Genomic DNA, 21,574 nt, shown 5'->3' on the forward strand with positions numbered 1-21,574 from the left:
AGGTGAGGCAAAAACAATCCAAGGCACTGATGCACAGAAGAAGGTAAGAAGGACAGACTCCTCTCACCAGAGTCACCCCTCCCAAGGCAGCACAGCACAGCACTGGTACCTCTGGGAGCCTGTTAGAAAGCAGAGACTCAGGCGCCACCAAGACCTGCTAACTCAGAGCTGGCATTTCATCACGGTCCCAGGTGATTTGTGTGCATGTTCTGAGAAGCACTGCATGATCACACACACAGGAATCCATAGATGATGTTTCTGGTTGTTCTCTGTGTTATTTACCATTTATATGAATGGTGTCATGCTGCATGTATCTGTTCTTCAACAAGCACTTTCTGAGATCACACCATGCTAACATGGACCTACTGCATTCTTGTTAACTTGTTGAGGAAAATTTGCATTTATGTTACTGATAATGAAATCTGTAATAAAATCAACCATCACTGGTGTGGACATAGCACAATCTACTACAAATGGCCCTCGGGCTGGGGACGTGGGGGTCATGCTTCCCAATGGAAATCAATCATCTTTTATGGCTGTAGGACTAAGTGTTACATACCCAGGAGAAAACAATGTTTTCCAAGTCCTGTGTCTTTGATATAACTGAGAACACTCAAGGTAGCCTGGCCTGGCAAGAACACTGTTTTATGAACAGGGCATCAGTACAGAATGGGAAGGGTCCTTCACCCTAATTTGAATTGAAGTTTATATTTTTAATACACCTAGGGACACTAGCATCTCACATAAGACGAGCATAACAGATACCAGTGGTGGTGAGGGAGTTTTCCGGCCTCTACTCCCTCCCAACGTGGGGGTGTAGAGAAGCCACATGAGGAGGCCGGGCCCTGACACCTGACTCTCGTGGCCACCCTTGGAGTATCTATCTGCCAGTGACGCCCTGGAAAGGAGAATTCCAGGATGGGGTAAGCTCTCGGGCAGCTCCTAGTTTGCTTTATCGGGTCACTAAGAAACAGGACAATCAAAGAGCAGACAGCACTCACAGAGATGCAGAATGACTGCAGAGGTGGGAGAATCCTGAAACCCAGGGAGATTCTCAGAGGCCAGAGGAGCATTATGGGAACAGGGCCAAGGAGCCCCTCGTGGGCCTCCTGCCAGCTCTCAGTCTCTCATGTACACACAGACAGTCACACAACTAACTGCAAGATACGTGATTTATTGACCAGGTAGAAGAAAGTGTTATTCATGGTAGAGTTCTCCCAGGTATGGCAGAGGGAGTTGGAAATATAGAGAAAACATTTGGTTCTTGGTGAGTTGATGAGTCTTTTCTAGACACGTTGAGAAGATGCTGAAGATTCAGAGATAATGCCTTCCTGGAGTACAGTCCTGGAAATCAGGTCACAGAACTTGTCACAGGATGACATGGGGACCGTGGAAGGAAGCACTCACTGGGCACTAAATAAGCACATGAGAAACAGCACCCAGAAACTCATTAGCACTTCCTGGGTTGAACTGAGGACAGACAGAGTTTCCACTGCAGAGAAAAGTGGTGAAGATGTAGCCAACAGCCTGCTGTCTAACCCAGGCTACTTGCAGAACAGGGGGAAGGGGGACATTGGGACAATGATTTTTCTTTTTCGGTGACTGTTCCCATCTTACCCTTCCCTAAACTGAGTCTGTGAAAAACAGAGAGGACTCAGTGGAGGACCCCAGGCTGGTTTCTGCCATCCTCAGCATTAAAGGTGTTGCACAAGTTTTGATAAGTCAAGAAAGAATGGCAACAACCATAGTTACCATTATTAAGTGCTGCCTTTATGCAAGCCATACTTGCTAAGACTTTCCCAAATGTTACCTGAATAAAGCCCCACAATACAGCTGAGGGAGGAAACACGGGAGGAAATTGAGGACCTATTTTCCAGGGGTAGGACAAGGGGAAGGTCAGACAGCTCACTTCCAGGTCAGAAGGTCAGGATGTGCAGAGATCAAAGGAAGATGATATTCCCAGAAATGGGAGGGTGAGACCAAGGGTGAGTGAAACCTTGGAAGATGGACAAATCCCAGAGGTGTATTGAATTTGGCACCGGCACCCTGGTACTCTTGCCCTGTTTCACATTTGAAGTGTTAATGATTTTAGGACATAATCAGCTCCTGAGGCCTGCTCAGCAGCAGGATATCCACACAGTGACCCTGTGAGGGGCACATCGTTGTTTGTTCCTTTCAATACTGAGGCCATTTGCTCTAAAGCTCATGAAGGGGTGGCTCCTGAACCAGAACTCCCAACTCCAAATTTCAAGCTCACCCCACAAGCTTCCTCACCAAATGTGTGTGTTGCAACCTTTGGGCATCAAGCCTTGTCGGTTTTGGAGGGCAGGGACCCCTGGACTACCCCAGCACCACCAGACAGCACCCACCTGGAGGCCTGGGCTCTGTGGCTCCATCAGTCCTGGGAACAGGGGTCTGCAGAGGCAGAACAGAGCACAGTCAACCAGCAGCCCCTTATTTCCCAGAGAGAAACTGAATGAGTTTCTAGGGTAGGACAGAGGGGCCCCTTTGGAGGTGTTACCTTCTCTTGCTGTTCTCCAATCACTAGTATAGGGAGTTAGCTAGCAAGAGGAAACCAGAGAGAGCTAAACTTACCAGCATTGGTCAAGTCCTGCACGTTTTCCTCTGGAATTCCATGGTATTTGCAAAGTTCCTCAAACCTTTTCTTGATTTGAGGATTCACATCTGGGTTGCGGCCTGTGGGAAGAGGGACAGTAATGCCTGCGACTTTGTGTTGGTCATGGAGGCCCTTGGGACAGGGGGACAGATGATGGGGATGGATGGCACTGACTGGTGTTTAGGCAGAAGTGAGGCAGGGGATGTTGCCTGTCTTGAGTTTGACTTTTTTAGGATGGTGAGAGATTTCATCACCTTTCCTTCACCACATAGCCAGGGGGTACCCATGGTCAGCACCTTTCTTTGGTAGTGAGAAATGGCCCAGCAGAAGATCTGGGGAAACTTTTATCTGCAGCCCACTCCAAGGTGAATATCAGCATGAAAATACTCTACCGTAGAGCTCCATTCCTTGGGTTATTTTCTCATTATGGTAATTCAAGAAATAAAAAATAACATAGTCATTGTAGTCTGCTTCAACTATGTGAAACTCGTTGTATCCCTCATCTGTGGAGGAAACAGAACACAGGTCAGAACTTCTTAGGTCCATGGTAAGCAAGTGAAACTCTTTACCTATTTTCCTTCGTAAACAAATTCCAGTGCAAATCCTGGAAGAGGTAAAGGTGATATCTAAGCATTCCACTTGCCCCATGGGTGTCATCTGGTGACTTCCAAAGGTGGAAATGGAAACCTGTGGTACCTGGATTCCTAGTGGTAGGAAATTCTGCCACAGCTGCAACTGACCTTCTATTATCTGCCCTGAAGGTCACCAACCTCCCTCGGCCATGTCTGCTGATTGTGTGACTCTGTCCTGTCTAGGAGCCTGGCTGTTATTACATACTGGCATCCTAGCTGCGCAAGGTTTTGTGGCAAAGGTCACCAGAAGCCATCACAGTGGGCGTGGAATCAAAAGCTTTCCAGCAATTTAAATTTTTCTGGGCCAGTTTTCTTTTGTTGTTGGTGGCACACATGACCACACTACCATCTTATTCTCATGGCCTATGTGCCAGGACATGGCTTTTACAAACAAGGTTGCCCAAATATTAGAGAACTTGGCTATTACATGGCTCATGTGTAGAACCTAAAGAGCATGAGTCAGAACGGGATCTCAATGCTAAAGACATTGGCATTTAGTAAACTTCTTGCAGCTGGAAGTAGAATTTACAAAGACATTGTAAATGTATACTTACAGAAAACACTATATATACCTTCCTCTTCTGTTTCTTCAGAAACGAAAGTCAGTTCAGCACATTCTCCGTTGCTCCTGTGAAACAGAATGAGCTGAGTGGTGCCCGTGAGATACTGAGGGGCTGGCTCCCTCCCACTCCACCTGTAACCTGAGTGTCCCATTTTGTGAAGTATTGAAAAACCTTTGGTAAAACTTTGAAAGAGCTTTTATTTTCCTTGTTTCACTTTATTTGCTCCTTTAAGAATGAGTCAACTACTGACATCACTGTTCCTCCACTTCCCACTCTCACTACTGCTGCGGCTACCTGTCTAGATACTTGGCCGAGGGCTCAGCTGTGCCAGTGTCTCAGATGAATGCTGTACAAGCATTGCCTCACTCAGCCCTCACAGATAAAAGGAAAAAACCCACAGGAAAGAGTTATGATCATCTTCTTTATCCAAGGGATAATTGGGGTGGAAAGAATGAAAATTTCTAGGTCCTACAACTAGTAAGAGATGGTTTCATGAGCCAGGCTCTCCATCCTCACCCTACCCTCTTACCTAAACTACTCTGTCCCACTCATTAGGACTCAGATCTCTACTGCCCCTACCTTCTCTACTGTCATTTAAACCTATTCCGGTCAGCAGTTCTTACCTCTGAATCTAGAGAATCTTCAGGTTGATCAGGTCGAGGATCAGTATGTGATAAGGGACTCTGATTTGGACACAGGCCCACAATATAAGTGATCACAAGAATGTGCGTGTTTGTGTCTTTGTGTGTGTGTGTGTGTGTGTGTGTGTGTGTGTGTGTGTGTATAAAGCTCCAAGACCATATTTAGTTTCTTTCCCCAACGAAAAATGCCATACTTACTTTTTATGATATTTCAGTAACAGAGAAGAGTTATCCAAGGCCTGGATGGATTCCACAAACATTCTCATGCTACCGAGTTCTTCTATATCTTCCTTCACGTCCGAGGCCAAGAGAATGGTATGCCACTCCCCAGAAATCTGCAAAAAATCAGTAAAATGTTTCGGAGAGACAAGAAGAGACAGGACCCTGCATGAACCCTGTCTCCTTGAGCTCTGGCCCCTGGGCCAGGCTTCACAGTGGTGATGTGAAGATGGCATTAGAACTCAGGTCCATGGACACCCCACATAGGGCTCTTTCCACTGTCCCTGCAGTGAGAATGGAGGTCCCCAAGGGTTGTAATCTTTCCACATGCTACAACTGCTCTTGGTCCAAGGTCAGAAACCACCCCCTTTGTCTACCATCAAAACCTCTCACCCTCTGGGAGGGTCACTTGGCTTCACAATCCCCCAAAATGCCCCAAAGTCTAAACTCCCTAGGCTTCCCCGACTCTACCTTTGACATGTCAAAGTTGCTTGTCACGACATCATGCTTCTCTTCATGGTGGGCACAGACCAGGGTCAGCCCCACAGACAGCAGCAGCAGCTTCATCTTGGGAGGAACAACACTGACTCAGTGAGGGTCACTGTGAGTGAGTCTTTTTGTGACGGTGGTTCTGCGATCCGGCGCCTCTGCCTTTATATTCCTTCTGAGCCCAGTTTTCTGTCAGCAGGGCCCCACCAACCACTCCCACTCCCTGATGCTCTGTATTCAGTGATTGGAGGCCAAGACTGTTCCTGGGCATCTCATCACTTCCAGATCTACTTAGTGATCTGATTACACAAAACACACATTCAAAAGAAAAAAAGAGATAGTGGATGCCATAAAAAGAGGCCATTTGGAACCACATTTAACCGTGAAGTCAGAAAGCCAATTATGTGTGGCGAGAATGGAGTATTACTGGGAAATGGGGTGTGTGGACTACCCAGGTTCCACCACTCACGTGCTGGGAGGCAGTGGGTGAGTCACTCCATCATAATCAGCCTCAGAAACAAACAAACTGTGTGTACCAAGATGACAGTACCTGTCAAGAGTCATTCTAATAGTGCCAATAAGAATAGGGCTGGGGAAAATAATGTATGGAAAGGACAGTATTGAGCACATTTTAACTCTTTTTCCTGGTTGTCTGATTCAACCACAATGAAGGAACAAACGTTTAGTCACTACATGCACTTCCCCATATGCCGTTGGTCTCTGGGAGAAGTGGAGAGATGGAAGACGTCGTCCATACACACACTTTGTTCCACAAGCTGATGCAGGAACCCAGCTGGGATGGGGACCAAGTCTGGACCACTGTGGGTCAGGAAAGGGGGTGCTGCCTGGGAGGGGGCGTCACATGGCAAGTGCTTACAAACACAGGCTTTGGATTCACACGGACCTGGGCTTCCTTCCTATCACTGTCCCTTGTATGCCATGAGGACAAATGAACCTCTCAGAGCCTTAGTGTCCCCTTATGGGGTCAATCCTGCCTGTCTATAGATGGCTGTAGGGACTCAATGGGACAGTGTGTGTAGAAACCTCAGACTAATGTCTGGCACTGCTGGGCTGGTGGGGTCAGAGAACTATTCCTGGAAGGGTGGGTCTTGGGGACAGGCAGGGGTCTTGAACTATAGGCAGGGTGTGCAGATGTGGAGAGCAGGTGAGGAGGAGTTCCAGGTGAGAAGAGTGTTGTGACTGAGGCTCCTATGCCCACAGCTGAGGCTTCTGAAAAGCTATGGGTCACTTCTTCCTTGTGCTAATGGTCCATTTCTGTGCCCTCAAATCAGAAAGAGGCCTGTGTCACAGGAAGAGCTGGACACAGGGCGGTGAACCCAGAAATTGTGGCGTCCCATCTGTGACCTGCTTTCAAAAGTCCCCAACCTCTTGTGTGATCCTGCCTAGTTCTCACTCAATGGATGCCCAGTCACTGGTATTTTGAGGTTTGTATAACCTGAGACACCATGAACAGGCTGGAAATGATCCTGCCTCTGAGCCAATGGAACTGTGCTTGACAAATAGTGGCAAAGGCTGTGCACTGCATTGGGTCTTGTTGACTGTCTCCAAGAACAGATGACAGCCTATTAGCAACCAGGTATGCAAGATGAACTGGGCTATGATGCTGGGGAGAGAGGGCCATGTGATGCTGTTGCCCACACCGTCTCTGTCCTATCACATCCCTCCTGGTGACTCTTTGCCCATATCAGAACACCATATTGCAACTTTCTGCTTCAAGGAGCTCCCACTGTGTGCTCAACAAAAAAATGAGTAATAGGCCAGTAGCGCCAGGACAATGAGACCCGGAAAGACAAGTACGACTCCCTATTCAAACTGGTGCTCATCGGGGATGGGGGTGTAGGGAAGAGCAACCTGCTGGACCCCTTCACCCAAAACGTGTTTGACCTCGACAACAAAAGCACTATTGGCATGGAATTTGCCACCTGTGGCATCCAGGTAAATGGCAAGACCACCAAGGCCCAGATAGTGGGACACAGCTGGCCAGAAGCGCAACTGCACCATCACCTCTACATACTACCAGGATGCAGTGGGTGAACTGCTGGTACACGGCATCGCCAAGCACCTGACATATGAGAATGTGGAGTACTGGCTAAAGGTGCTGGGGTACCATGCTGACAGCAACATCGTCATCATGCTAGTGGACAACAAGAGTGACCTGTGCCATCTGTGGGCCGTGTCCACCGACAAGATCCATTCTTTAATAGAGAACAACATGTCCTTCATCCAGACCTCAGCCTTGGAGTCCACCACTGTAGAGGAAGCTTTCAGGAATGTTCTCACAATGATCTACCACATCGTGTCACACAAGCAGATTGCAGACCACGCGGCCCACAGCCAGTGCCCTGGAAACAACGTGGTGGGCATCAGTGTGACGCCTCTACTGATGGACAGAAACCTAACCTGCTACAGTCCTGCCAGAACCTGTGAATGCCCTGGGCCTTGTCCAAGGGTGCGGGCACATCCTCACCCTTCACCCGCCCCTCACCCTGATGTTTCCCCTGATCTGACCCTCTCTGTCCTTCTGACTGACTGCCACCATCCCACTGAGCTCTGCAGACTCACCTCGGGCTTAGGAACAAGAGGAGTCAAGCAGCACCTCCTGTCCTTTTCCCCCCCTGTAGAAAGACTTGAAGCCCAGCTGCTGCATCTGTTTTTGGGAGGTCCCAGTCTGCCTCAGGGAAGGCCTGGCAGGGTGGCAGGATGGACAGGACCAGCCAGAGGCAAGATGATGTGTTCACTGAGCAGGCTTCTTCAGCTTCCCACTGCAGACTCTAAGGAGTGATGTCCTCCCTCCCTCTCTGGCCACTTGTCCTAGGTGGCCCTGGCCCCCACCTACATCCTCACTGTGGGCTGAAGACTGAAAAGCAAGTGAACAGGGAGGGAGGCTCAGGCAGACAGAAACAGACTCTTGGCACCTCACTCCACACACACAGGGAGGAGTAGCATATGCCTTTGACCTCGGCTTTTCCACAGCATACTTGAATTCAGCTCTGCTCCTGCCTATAGATTTATGCTGGTAGAAGACCCCACTTTCCTTTCTGCACATAGAACATTCCCCACCCATTGCCATGCCCTTCCCACTGCCTTGTCTCCTTGTGCGGTCAAGAATCTGTTTGCAAGTGATCCAATGTCTCAGTATTTTGTGTACATGAAAAAAGAGAGAAGAGAACAGGAGAGATGAAGGCATGTACCACAGAATGTTCTCCCACCCAGTATTCATTCTTAATGCACAAATATTTATTGAAAAATTGTATTTCTCAATGTAAGGTTTTTTGCAGTTGCTTGGGAAAAAACTTATGTTTACATTCAACAAAAGCAATGCAACATTTTCAAACATCTTTGTGGAAAATTTGAGTTACATTCCAAACACAACAGCAGGACTTCAGATTCATCCCTGAGATTCTAAGAAAACCATGACAGGCTTGTGGAACACAAAGCAACCAGGCTGGTGATGGGTGATGAAGAAGCAACGCGTGAAGCTTTCTGTGGAAATCATGACAGTGTACTGTGTTCATGAAGGCACTTAACGTGTTCTCTTTGGTTTCTAGGAAACTGGCGGGAAGTTTGGGATTTCTATAACACACTGTAATTGTTCGTACTTAAACTACGAAGCGTTGGGGAGGAAATGGAGGCTCTGGAAGTCTCCCTCACTGCTGATTGAAATGTAAAATGGCACCGTCACTCCAGAAAAGTTGCTCACCTCCTTACAAGAGTTAAACGTAGACCTACTATGTGACCCAATCATTCTACTCCTGAGTATAACCCAAGAGAAATGTAAATGTATACCCATGCAGAGAATTGTATGTGAGTATACAAAGGCACTTGATTTGCAATAGCTGAAAACCAGGGCCAAGAAAATGTGCATCAACAGAAATGGGTAAATAATTGGTGGTATGCCCATCCACAGGAACAGGATCCAACAAGAAGAAAGGAACAGGCTATTGATAAACACAACATGAAAGCATCTCAGAATAATTATGCTGAGTGCAAATAGCCAGACCAACAAGGAAGTACATGCTGATTACTGCATTTCTATAATGTGCGGAAAATGCAATCTCTAGGCACAGAAAGTGGATTGGTGGTTGCCTGCAGCTTTGGGTGGCACAATGGGGAGAAGGCAGAGATCACAAAGGCACAGAGGAAACTACAGAGAATGGTGGGAAAACTCACTGTCCAGACTAAGGTGATGGTTTCATGGGTATCTCCCTGTACAAACTTATCCAATTTTATACCTTACTTTTCTTAAAGACTTATTTATTTATTTATTTGGGAAAGGGGAAGGGACAGGGAATTGAACCAGAAACCTTTAGACCCATGGACTAACCCCCAACCCACTGAGCAACAGTTGTCAGGGTGAGTTGTATACTTTAAATATGTGTAGTTGAATGTTGATTGTACCTCAGTAAAGCTACTATTAACGATAGGAAATAACTTTGCAATTAGCATTTGCACATGGAACCTCTGATTTTTATGAACGAGATTTTTCATTTCTGACATTAGTCAGGGAAATGCCTCTCTTTGGGAGACATAGCTAATGACTTCCCAGCCCTGCACTGACAAGGGCCCCACAGAGAAGGTTGGGATAGGCCCCTGGTCTATTACAAGTGGTGCTACTTCCTTAGTTTCTAAAGGCAGTGAAGTCAATTGGGTCTAAGTGAGGACTCAAAAGCATCCATATACATCGAGCTTGATCCTAGATGACCACGAGATCGTGGTTCAGATTCTAGACTTACCCAGATGGTCCCTGAATTGTGATACCCAAAATCTTGTGGTTCCCAGACACGTTTTGGGGACTACCTCTAACAAACCACCACTCGCTGCAGGTCCTGCAACATAGGGCCCCTCTGGGCCCTAATGCTAACCTTTGCAATTCTGGAGAATGTCCAGAGACACGTGCGTGCTAAAAGCATTTCCATGGGGATGCCCATGGGAGCTTCATACTTCCCCGTTTACCCTTTGCCACCTTCGGCTCCCTATTCTTTCATACTCTGTGCCTACCTCACCTCTTTTGCCAGCAGAGAGTTTGGGGAAGCCAGCACAAGTCCCAGGCTTTCTGAAAGAGGCATCCCAATGTGGCCCATGGTCTCTTAGTGCCACCTCAGTCTCAGCCTCAGGACACCTGTCTCCTTCTTACAGCACCTCGAAGAAGGCAGTTGCCATGTGCATGCTTGGCCATCAAGAGACTACAGGCCTCCCACAGATGTCCTCAGAGCGTGAATTCAGTCTCCAGGTAATGCCAACCCCAGATACCCATCCGAATACATTGGAGAGAAACCTGAGCCCAGGGCATTGGAAAGGTCACTTGTGAGGGGACCTAAGCCATTCCCTGGAGTCTCTCTGAGTACCTGGGCCAATCTGTGATCATCCACGTGCAACCACCCACATCCACAGCACTGTTTGGGGCAGCTACAGACACCCATTGCAGTGGCTCCAGTTTCTTCATTCTCCTTTAGAGAGAAGTAGAGAAAACAATCCATCCCATCCTTACATGGATGTGTTTCAACTTTGCCTGCATGTTTGAACCACCTGAGAGCTTTAAAAACTCCTGGTGCACATGACATGGGCACCTTCCATTCCCATGTCACTGGTCAAACATGTCCCAGGCTTTCCTGTACAGGTCAGGGAAACCCTATGACCTGCACAGGATGTTTGATGAAGCCAATGCCCATGGTGAGCCTGCGTCAGTGGAGCTAAGCACCGTTTCACAGGTGTTTGCCTTTGGTGCAATAAAATCAACTCCTTGGCTTCATTGTACTTACCTTCAGGGTAGTGGGTCTAGGTTGTAAAGAAATAAATGTGAGAGGCCAAAGAAGGTGGGGAAAGGTCACTGCCTAACATCCGGGCTTCAGAGGAGTCCTATGTGTGAGGTGACACACAGGGTCTGAATGTCATGAGATTGTGGGACATGCAGATACTTGGGTCTGAGTATCTCACACAGAGTCCAGAAATGGCAGTGTTCACAGGGGTCGGAGGAACAATGTGTGTATTACAAGGCAGGTGTAACAGACAGATGGGAAACTAAAGGCAGCTGTGGAGAGCTGGGGAGCTGGGCCGTCACTGTCAGTGCTGCTGACCAGGTCTTCTCCTGGGGCAGCGCTCTCCTCAGCACACTGGCATGCCCATCCTCTGTCTTTCTTTCCCAAGGGGTCAGCCAGCAACTGAATATTCTTCAAGGAGCCCATCAGAATCATCATAAAGGTTTTGTGAACAACAGAACAATGTTTCAGAAGAGCTAACAATCTTTCAAGAACAATTTGGTATCTTCTGGTGGGCAGAGACCTATTTAACTCAGCACAAGATTTTACAGACACATGGCAGGTGCATAAAACTTGTACACTCTGACTTCTGCCCAAGATGGAGGTATAGGTGCATACACTTTGCCTCATCACAGAACAAAAAAGAATGACAACAACAAATTTAAAAAGAAAATACAGCCAGAACTGCCAGAAAATCAAACTGAATGGAAGTCCTACAATCAAAGAGTTATAGAACAAGCATTCATCCAGAGTGGTAGGAGGGACAGACACAGGTAGCCAGGCAGAGAGGACTTGTGACATGGTGGCTGCTCTCAGACCAGTAGGAGTAGAGGCTGGTGGAGCAGGCAATCCCACATTTGTGTGCACTAAACTGGCAGGAAAACTGGGGAGGAAGACAGACACCGAAACCCAGAGTTCCAGCACAGGGAAATAAAGCTTCAAAGCATCTCACTGAAAAGCCTGTGGGGGTTGTCGTTGGGAGAGACACTCCCAGCCTGACAGGAGAGTTTATTGGAGAGACCCACAAGGTCCTAGACCATAAACAAACCCAGCCACCCGGGAATCAGCACCACGAGAACCCAGTGTGCTTGTGGGTAGACAGAGAAATGACTGAAAGCTGGCTGATAGCTAAGCATTCCCCATTGTTCCCTCTTGGGCCCCTCCCACACATACAGCACCACAGCACAGTGCCCTGTTTTTCCATGCCCTAGACAGAACCTCAGGCTCCCTGCCTTATTATGTAAGAGGTGCACTGAGACAAAAATATATGGGCCAAATGAAAGGACAGATCAAAGCTCCAGAAAATGTACAACTAAGTGATAAAGAGATAGCCAACCTATCTGATGCACAATTCAAACCACTTGCTAATCAGGATGCTCACAGAAATGGTTGAGTGTGATTGCAAAATAGAGAGAAAAAAAAGGCTATGAAAAGTGAAATAGAGGGGACCAAGTGTGAAGAGAAGGAAACCGAGACTCAAATCAATGGTTTGGACCAGAAGGAAAAAATAAACATTCAACCAGAACAGAATGAAGAAACAAGAATTCAAGAAAACGAGGAGAGGCTTAGGAACATTCAGTACAAGTTAAACATTCCAACACCCAAATCATAGTGGTGCCAGAAGGAGAAGAGGCACAGCAAGAAATTGAAAACTTACTTGAAAAAATAATGAAGGAGAACTTCTGCAATGTGGCAAAGGAAATAGACTTCCAGGAAGTCCAGGAAGTCAAGGAGTCCCAAAAACTTGGAAGCAAGGTTGCACACACAAAGGCACATCATGGTTACATTAGCCAAGGTTAAAGAGAAGAGGAGAGTCTTCAAAGCAGCAAGAAAAAGGAGACAGTTACCTACAAAGGAGTTCCCATAAGACTATTAGGTGATTTCTCAAAAGAAACCTTCCAGGCAAGAAGGGGCTGAAAGAAGTATTCAACAGTCATGAAAGGTGAGGTCCTACATCTAAGATGACTCTGTCCAGCAAAGGACATCATGTACAATGGAAGGACAGATAAAGTGCTTCCCAGATAAGCTGAAGTTAAAGGATTTCATCATCACCAAGTCTTTATTATATGACATGTTAAAGGGACTTTTCTAAGTAAAAGAAGAAGATCAAAAGTACGAACAGCAAAATGACAACAAACACAACTATCAACAATCAAATTGAAAAAAAAAAACTAAGCAAACAACTGGATCAGGAACAGAATCACAGAAATGTAGATCACATGGAGAGTTATCAGCAGGTAAAGGGAGAGAGGAATGGGGAAAAGGTACAGAGAATAAATAGCATAAATGGTGTGTAGAAAACAGACAGGGGAGGTTAAGAATAATATAGGAAATGGAGAAGTCTAAGAACTTACATGTAGGACCCATGGACATGAACTAAGGAGGGTCAGGAATGCGAGTAGCAGGGCATGTGCAGGGTGGAGGGGAAGGTATGGAATGACGTGAGACAAAAATAATAGCCTAATCAATAAGATGTATATATTTTTAAAAAGCCCTACAGCTGGTATCTTCTTGATGGGTCTGAATCCAGGAGCAGATGGTTTCAACTCAAGTGCGTCCTGGAACTAGAGGCTCAGCTGGCAGAGAGTCTGAAGCTGGGAAGGGAGATGTGGAGTCTCCCTTGTCAATCTTGAAATGCCAGATGACCTCAAGGTGTCCTGGGTTGACATTTACACTGGAAGATAATTTGACATTTATCTAGGCTTCCTCCATTCACTTGAAGTCATTCAAGGGGAGCAGTAACAGGGCAACTTAAAAACATTCCCTGAGCCCTGACCAGTGTGGCTCACTTGCTTGGGTGTTGTCCTGCCAAGCAAAAGGTCACTGGTTTGATTCCAGGTCAGGGCACAGGCCTGGGTTGCAGGTTCCTTTCCCAGTCAGGATGAACCAGAGAGAACCGTTCCATGTTTCTCTCTCACATCGATGTGTCTCTCCCTCACATTCTTCCTCCCTTCTGCCTTCTCAAAACATACATAAATAAATTCTTTTAAAATAATATCTCCTGAATCTCACAATTAGATACTTTCATGTTCACTTCATGGAAGGCCCCCTGTGGGACTCAATCTGACAAACTCGTGTATTTGGGGGACAGTGCTGCACAAGTCACCAGAGCAAAGAGTGGTCAGAGGAAAGGTGACGGTACAGAGAAGGGGCCAGTAAAGTTCTTCTCTGTTGGGCTGGGTGGGAAATACCAGCATTTTATGTCTTGCAGGACAAGAGGCAAAGTTAGGGTGTTATGTAGGTACTGACACAATAATAGAAAAAGAATATTTCCACATTTTTGGATAAAATTCAAATAGAACATTGACTACAATTTTTTTTGAAATACAGATATATTACTAAGAGGAACAGATTCCTTTTTTGAATAAAATTCTTGAAAATTTATTCTACTGGGGTGAAAAATAGCGTTTCTCATATTATATTGATTGCAAATATCTCAGATCACATGCAATACAAAATAGTCAGTGGGATGAGCCTTAGTTCTGTACTAATTTCAGGTACCGAAAGTATGGTTTCAATATTTAAGCATCCCTGGAGGTTCTGGCTAAAGTTACAAGAAGAAGAGAAAAAAAGACAGAGAGAAGCCTAAGCATTGGAGCAGGTACTTTCCCACTCTTTGCAATACTATGATTGTATACCTATAAAACCAAGACTCCACAAAGTATTGGACCAAATTTAATTATAATTATTGAGAAATTCTTCAATTTTGCTAAAGTATTCAAATTATAAAAATCAATAGCATTTCTCTATACCAGCAAAAACTCATGATAATAACTAATCATTAAATAAAAAAACAGCCTTTTCATGAAGATGGTGCCCACACGGAAAAAGGAAGCTCCTGCCCCCTCCAACACCAAAGCCAAAGCCAAAGCCAAAGCCAAAGCCACAGCCAAAGACAAAGCAAAGGCTTTGGAGGCAAAGAAAGCAGAGTTGAAAGGCGTAAAAAGCAACACAACAAAGATCCGTGTGCCAACGACATTTCCACAGTCAAACACTGTGCCTCAGGAGGCAGCCTTCATGTCTGGACAAGGAAACCCAAGCTTGACCACTCTGCCATTGTCCTGTCCCCCTGTCCACTGAGGGAGCCATGAACAAGACACACTTGTGTTCACTGTGGGTGTCAAGGCCAACAAGCACCAGGCCAAACAGACTGTGAGGAAGCTCTACGACATTGACCTGGCCATGGCTAACACCCTGCTCAGGCCTGATGGAGAAAAGAAGGCATGTGTTCACCTGCCTTCCCTATGTGATCATTTGGAAGTTGCCAATAAAATTGGGGTCCTCTGAACTGAGTCCAGCTGACTAATTCTAAACTTAAATATTCTACACTGTGAAACAAACTGGTGACAGTACACAGCAATTAACAACCAAGAATACACTAGAAAACTACCAAGGAGAAAATTTTAAAACTCTGAGAAAGGACATAGATGATGTGAGTACCCTGACAGACACTGGACTCATTGGTTTTGGTCCTGGGACCCAGGGTCAAATGTCTGACCTCCAGAACTGCAGGACAATAAAATGGCTGTTTTGGTCTCTGAGTTCCTGGTGACTTGTTCCAGCTCAATCAGGAAACTAATGCAGGGCCCATGTCTCCCGTCCAGCTGGAGGCTAAGACCAGAGCTTCCACACTGCATTTCGGATGCTCAGGCAGAGTGAGCACTTGGACGCAACGAGCATGTGTGACCTAGAGAGTAATCCCATTCCCACTGTCCTGCCTTTGGGAGTTCTCCTGTGTGCTCTTTGCAACAGGGTTGTTTCTCTTTCCTTAACCAATTCAGTGTACTTCCAACCCTAAGAACGCATTGATGGACAGCGGTATGATAGGTTGACACAGAACTAAAAAAAAAAAAGAAGGATCATTTAAATGTCATGGTGGAAAAGACCCAATGGGACTTGACCTTGACCTTGACCCTCCAATCCCTGAGCAAAGTGCATCAAGATGCAGTAGCGTCACTCCCATTGAAAGCTGATTTTGCCATAGCTTTCATTCAATTCCTGGTTGTATTCGAAATCCTAGGAAATCAAAATACAGGTTTGAAAGTCAGTGTCTTTCTCCATGTGTGCCTTTACATGAAATAATAACCAATCTGGGTGACAAGAACAAGACAGTGAAATAGGAGGTGCCAGCCCTCATGTCTGCATGGAAACACCTATTTCAAAAACCACTTGTGGGTGACAATACCTTACCATTTACGGGACTCTGGGATATAGCTGAGGTCCCACAACCCATGGTCCTCCGTAATTCAATAAATCCAAGACATTGATGCAAGGAAGAAGGTGAGAAGGACAGATTCCCTTCACCAGAGTCACCCCTCCCAAGGCAGCACAGCACTGGCACCTCTGGGAGCCTGTTAGAAAGCAGAGACTGAGGCACCACCAAGACCTGCTAACTCAGAGCTGGCAGTTCATCACGGTCCCAGGTGATTTGTGTGCATGTTCTGAGAAGCACTGCATGATCGCACACACGGGAATCCATAAATGATGTTTCTGGTTGTTCTCTGTGTTATTTACCGTTTATGTGAATGGTGTCATGCTGCATGTATCTGTTCTTCAACAAGCACTTTCTGAGATCACACCATGCTAATATGGATCTACTACATTATTGTTAACTTGTTGAGGAAAATTCCCATTTATGTTGCTGCTCATGAAATCTATTAGGAAATGGACTATCAGTGGCATAGACATAGTGAAATCATGTACAAATGGCCCTTGGGCTGTCGGGGGAAGTAGTCCTTCCCAAGGAATATCAATCACCATTTATGGCTGTAAGACTAAGTGTTATATACCCAGGAGAAAACAATGTTTTTCAAGTCCTGAGCCTCAATGACAGTGAGAAAACTCAAGGTAGCCTAGCCTGACAAGAGCACTGTTTTATGAACAGGGCATCAGTACAGAATGGGAAGGGTTCTTCACCCTAATTTGAATTGAAGTTTATATTCTTAATACACCTAGGGACACTAGCATCTCACATAAGACATGCACAGCAGATACCAGTGGTGGTGAGGGAGGTTTTCCGGCCTCTACTCCCTCCCAATGGGGGGGTGTAGAGAAGGCAAGTGAGGAGGCCGGGCCCTGACACCTGACTCTCCTGGCACCCTAAGAGCATCTATTTGCCAGTGCCACCCTGAGAAGGAGAATTCCAGGATGGGGCAAAAAATGGGCAGCTCCTAGTTTGCTTTATCAGATCACTAAGAAACAGGCCAATCAAAGGGCAGACAGAGCTCACAGGGATGCAGAATGACTGCAGAGGTGAGAGAATCCTGAAACCCAGGGAAATTCTGAGGGGCCAGAGGAGCATTATGGGCACAGGGCCATGGAGCCCCTCGTGGGCCTGCTGCCAGCTCTCAGTCTCTCACCTACACACAGACAATCACACAACTAACTGCAAGATACGTGATTTATTGACCAGGTAGAAGAAAGTGTTGTTCATGGTAGAGTTCTCCCAGGTATGGCATAGGAGCTTAGAAATTTGGAGAAAACCTTTGGTTCTTGGTGAGTTGATGAGTCTTTTCTAGACATGTTGAGAAGATGCTGAAGATTCAGAGATAATGCCTTCCTGGAGGACAGTGCTGGAAATCAGGTCACAGAACTTCTCACAGGCTGACATGGGGACCATGGAAGGAAGCACTCACTGGGCACTAAATAAGCACATGAGAGAGAGCACCCAGAAACTCATTAGCACTTCCAGGATTGAACTGAGGACAGACAGAGTTTCCAATACAGAGAAAAGTGGTGAAGATGTAGCTGACAGCCTGCTGTCTAACCCAGGCTACTTGCCAGAACAGGGGGAAGGGGGGCATTGGGCAATGATTTTCCTTTTTCGGTGACTGTTCCCATCTTACCCTTCCCTAAACTGAGTCTGTGAAAAACAGAGAGGACTCAGTGGAGGACCCCAGGCTGGTTTCTGCCATCCTCAGCATTAAAGGTGTTGCACAAGTTTTGATAAGTCAAGAAAGAATGGCAACAACCATAGTTACCATTATTAAATGCTGACTTTATGCAAGCCATACTTGCTAAGGCTTTCCCAAATGTTACCTGAATAAAGCCCCACAATACAGCCGAGGGTGGAAAAATGGGAGGAAATGAAGGGCCTATTTTCCAGGGGTAGGACAAGGGGAAGGTCAGAGAGCTCACTTCCAGGGCAGAAGGTCAGGATGTGCAGAGATCAAAGGAAGATGGTATTCCCAGAAATGGGAGGGTGAGACCAAGGGTGAGTGAAACCTTGGAAGATGGACAAATCCCAGAGGTGTATTGAAGTTTGGCACCCACACCCTGGTACTCTTGCCCTGTTTCACATTTGAAGTGTTAATGATTTTAGGACATTATCAGCTCCTGAGGCCTGCTCAGCAGCAGGAAATCCACACAGTGACCCTGTGAGGGGCACATCGTTGTTTGTTCCTTTCAATACTGAGGCCATTTGCTCTAAAGGTCATGAGGGGTGGCTCCTGAACCAGAACTCCCAACTCCAAATTTCAAGCTCATCCCACAAGCTTCCTCACCAAATGTGTGTATTTGCAACCTTTGGACATCAAGTCCTGTTGGTTTTGGGGGGCAGGGACCCCTGGACTACCCCAGCCCCATCATTCAGCACCCACCTGGAGGCCTGGGTTCTGTGGTTCCATCAGTCCTGGGAACAGTGGTCTGCAGAAGCAGAACAGAGCATAGTCAACCAGCAGCCCCTTATTTCCCAGAGAGAAACCGAATGAGTTTCTAGGGCAGGACAGAGGGGCCCCTTTGGAGGTGTTAACTTCTCTTGCTTTTCTCCAATCAGGAACACCGGGAGTTAGGAAGAGGAAAGCAGAGAGATAAATTTACCTGCATTAGTCACATCCAGCACATTTTCCTTTGGAATTCCATGGTTTTCACAAAGTTCCTCAAACCTTTTCTTGATTTGAGGACTCACATCTGGGTTGCGGGCTGTGGGAAGAGTGACAGTAATGGCTGTGACTTTGTGTTGGTCATGGAGGCCCTTGGGACAGGGGGACAGATGATGGGGATGGATGGCACTGACTGGTGTTTAGGCAGAAATGAGGGGGAGGCTGTTGCTTGTCTTGATTTTGACTTTTTTAGGATGGTGAGAGATTTCATCACCTTTCCATCACCACGTAGCTGGGGGGGACCCATGGTCAGCACCTTTCTTTGGGGGTGAGTAATGGCCCAGCAGAAGATCCGGGGAAACTTTTATCTGCAGCCCACTCCAAGGTGAATATCAGCATGAAAATACTCTACCGTGGAGCTCTATCCCTTGGATTATTTCCTCATTATGGTAATTCAAGTAATAAAGAATAAAATAGTCATTGTAATCTGCTTCAACTATGTGAAACTCGTTGTATCCATCATCTGTGAAGGAAACAGAACACAGATCAGAACTTCTTAGGCCCATGGGAACCAAGTGAAACTCTTTACCTATTTTCCTTCACAAAACAAATTCCAGTGCAAATCCTGGAAGAGGTAAAGGTGATATCTAAGCATTCTACTTGCCCCCTTGGGCATGATCTGGTTAACTTCCAAGGGTGGAAATGGAAACCCGTGGTACCTGGATTCCTAGTGGTAGGAAATTCTGCCACAGCTGCAACTGACCTTCTATTATTTGCCCTGAAGGTCACCAACCTCCCTGGGCCATGTCTGCTGACTGTGTGTCTCTGTCCTGTCTAGGAGCCCCACTGGTATTACATACTGGCACCTTGTCTGGGCAAGGTTCTGTGGCATAGGCCACCAGAAGACCTCACGGTGGACGTGGAATGAGAAGTTCTTCAAACAATTTAATTTTCTGTGGTCCAGTTTTCTTTTGTTGCAGGTGGCACACATGACCACACTGCCATCTTATTCTCGTGGTCTATGTGCCAGGACATGGCTTTTACAACCAAGGTTGCCCAAATATTAGAGAACTTGGCTATTGCGTGGCTCATGTGTAGAACCTAAGGAGCATGAGTCAGAAAGGGATCTCAATCCTAAAGACACTGGCATTTAGTAAACTTCTTGCAGCTGTAAGTAGAATTTACAAAGACCTTTTAAAATGTATACTTACAGCTAGCACTACATACACCTTCTTCTTCTGTTTCATCACAACCGAAAGTCAGTTCAACACACTCTCCATTGATCCTGTGAAACAGAATGAGCTGAGTGGTGTCCGTGAGATACTGAGGGGCTGGCTCCCTTCCACTGCACCTGTACCCTGAGTGTCCCATTTTGTGAAGCATTGAAAAACCTTTGGTAAAACTTTGAAAGAGCTTTTATTTTCCTCTTTCACTTTATTTGCTGCTTTAAGAATGAGCCAACTACTGACATCACTGTTCCTCCACTTCCCACTCTCACTACTGCTGCGGCTACCTGTCTAGGTACTTGGCCGAGGGCTCAGCTGTGCCAGTGTCTCAGATAAATGCTGTACAAGCATTGCCTCACTCAGCTGTCACACACACACACACACACACACACACACACACACACACACACACCAACAAAGAATTATGATCATGTTTTCACCCAATGGATAATTGAGGAAGAAAGAGTGAAAATTTCTAGGTCGCACAACTAGTAAGAGATAGTTTCACGACAGAGCCAGGCTCTCCATCCCCATCCTATACCCTCTTACCTAAACTACTCTGTCACACTCCTTAGGACTCAGATCCCCACTGCCCCTACCTCTTGTACTGTCATTTAAACCCCTTCCGGTCAGCAGTTCTTACCTCTGAATCTAGAGAATCTTCAGGTTGATCAGGTCGAGGATCAGTATGTGATAAGGGACTCTGATTTTGGACACAGGCCCACAATACAAGTGTTCACAGGAATGTGCGTGTTTGAGTGTGTGTGTGTGTGTGTGTGTGTGTGTGTGTGTGTGAAACTCCAAGCCATATTCAGTTTCTTTCCCCAAGTAAAAATTCTATACTTACATTTTATGATATTTCAGTAACAGAGAAGAGTTATCCAAGGCCTGGATGGATTCCAGAAACATTCTAAAGCTACCTTGTTCTTCTACCTTTTCCTTCACGTCTGAGGCCAAGAGAATGGTATACCACTCCCCAGAAAGCTGCAAATAATCAGTAAAATGACTGGGAGAGAAAAGAACAGATGGGACCGTGCATGAAACCTGTCTCCTTGAACTCTATGCACTGGGCAAAGCCTCAGAGTGGTGATGTGAAGGTGGCATTAGAACTCAGGTCGATGGGCACCCCATGCACAACTCTTTCCACTGTCGCTGCAGTGAGAATGGAGGTCCTCAAGGGTTGTTATCTTTCCACATGCTACATCCGCTCTTGGTCCAAGGTCAGAAACCACCCCCTTTGTCTACCATCAAAACCTCTCATCCTCTGGGAGGGTCACCTGGCTTCACAATCCCCCTAAATGCCCCAAAGTCTAAACTCCCTAGGCTTCCCCAACTCTACCTTTGACATGTCGAAGTTGCTTGTCACGACGTCATGGTTCTCTTCATGGTGGGCATAGACCAGGGTCAGCCCCAGACACAGCAGCAGCAGCTTCATCTTGGGAGGAACAACACTGACTCAGTGAGGGTCACTGTGAGTGAGTCTTTTCGTGACGGTGGTTCTGCAATCCGGCGCCTCTGCCTTTATATTCCTTCTGAGCCCAGTTTTCTGTCCCCAGGGCCCCACCAACCCCTCCCACTCCCTGATGCTCT

The 21,574-nt window shown here is 46.5% G+C and overlaps 2 protein-coding genes and 1 pseudogene across 2 annotated transcripts; 1 reads left to right on the forward strand and 2 right to left on the reverse strand.

Annotated features, from left to right (window-relative positions):
- Window positions 1-1,250: 1,250 nt before the first annotated feature.
- Window positions 1,251-5,239, reverse strand: LOC123819970 (lipocalin Can f 6.0101-like). Its single transcript, XM_045840602.1, has 7 exons — window positions 5,144-5,239; window positions 4,652-4,788; window positions 3,804-3,877; window positions 3,010-3,120; window positions 2,596-2,697; window positions 2,370-2,415; window positions 1,251-1,413 (listed from the first exon to the last, which is right to left on the reverse strand). Exons 1-6 carry the CDS (start codon window positions 5,237-5,239, stop codon window positions 2,396-2,398), a joined length of 540 nt encoding a protein of 179 aa, XP_045696558.1. The 3' UTR covers window positions 1,251-1,413; window positions 2,370-2,395.
- A 1,074-nt stretch (window positions 5,240-6,313) lies between these two features.
- Window positions 6,314-7,609, forward strand: LOC123819623 (annotated as a pseudogene).
- A 10,953-nt stretch (window positions 7,610-18,562) lies between these two features.
- On the reverse strand, window positions 18,563-21,419 carry LOC123819624 (major allergen Equ c 1-like). Its single transcript, XM_045840011.1, has 6 exons — window positions 21,324-21,419; window positions 20,832-20,968; window positions 19,970-20,043; window positions 19,171-19,281; window positions 18,757-18,858; window positions 18,563-18,582 (listed from the first exon to the last, which is right to left on the reverse strand). The coding sequence occupies exons 1-6, from the start codon at window positions 21,417-21,419 to the stop codon at window positions 18,563-18,565; spliced, it is 540 nt and encodes a 179-aa protein (XP_045695967.1).
- Between the last annotated feature and the right edge of the window lie 155 nt (window positions 21,420-21,574).

Source organism: Phyllostomus hastatus, unplaced genomic scaffold (assembly GCF_019186645.2).
Source record: "Phyllostomus hastatus isolate PE091 unplaced genomic scaffold, TTU_PhHast_1.1 phas_contig_34, whole genome shotgun sequence".
Taxonomy (NCBI): domain Eukaryota; kingdom Metazoa; phylum Chordata; class Mammalia; order Chiroptera; family Phyllostomidae; genus Phyllostomus; species Phyllostomus hastatus.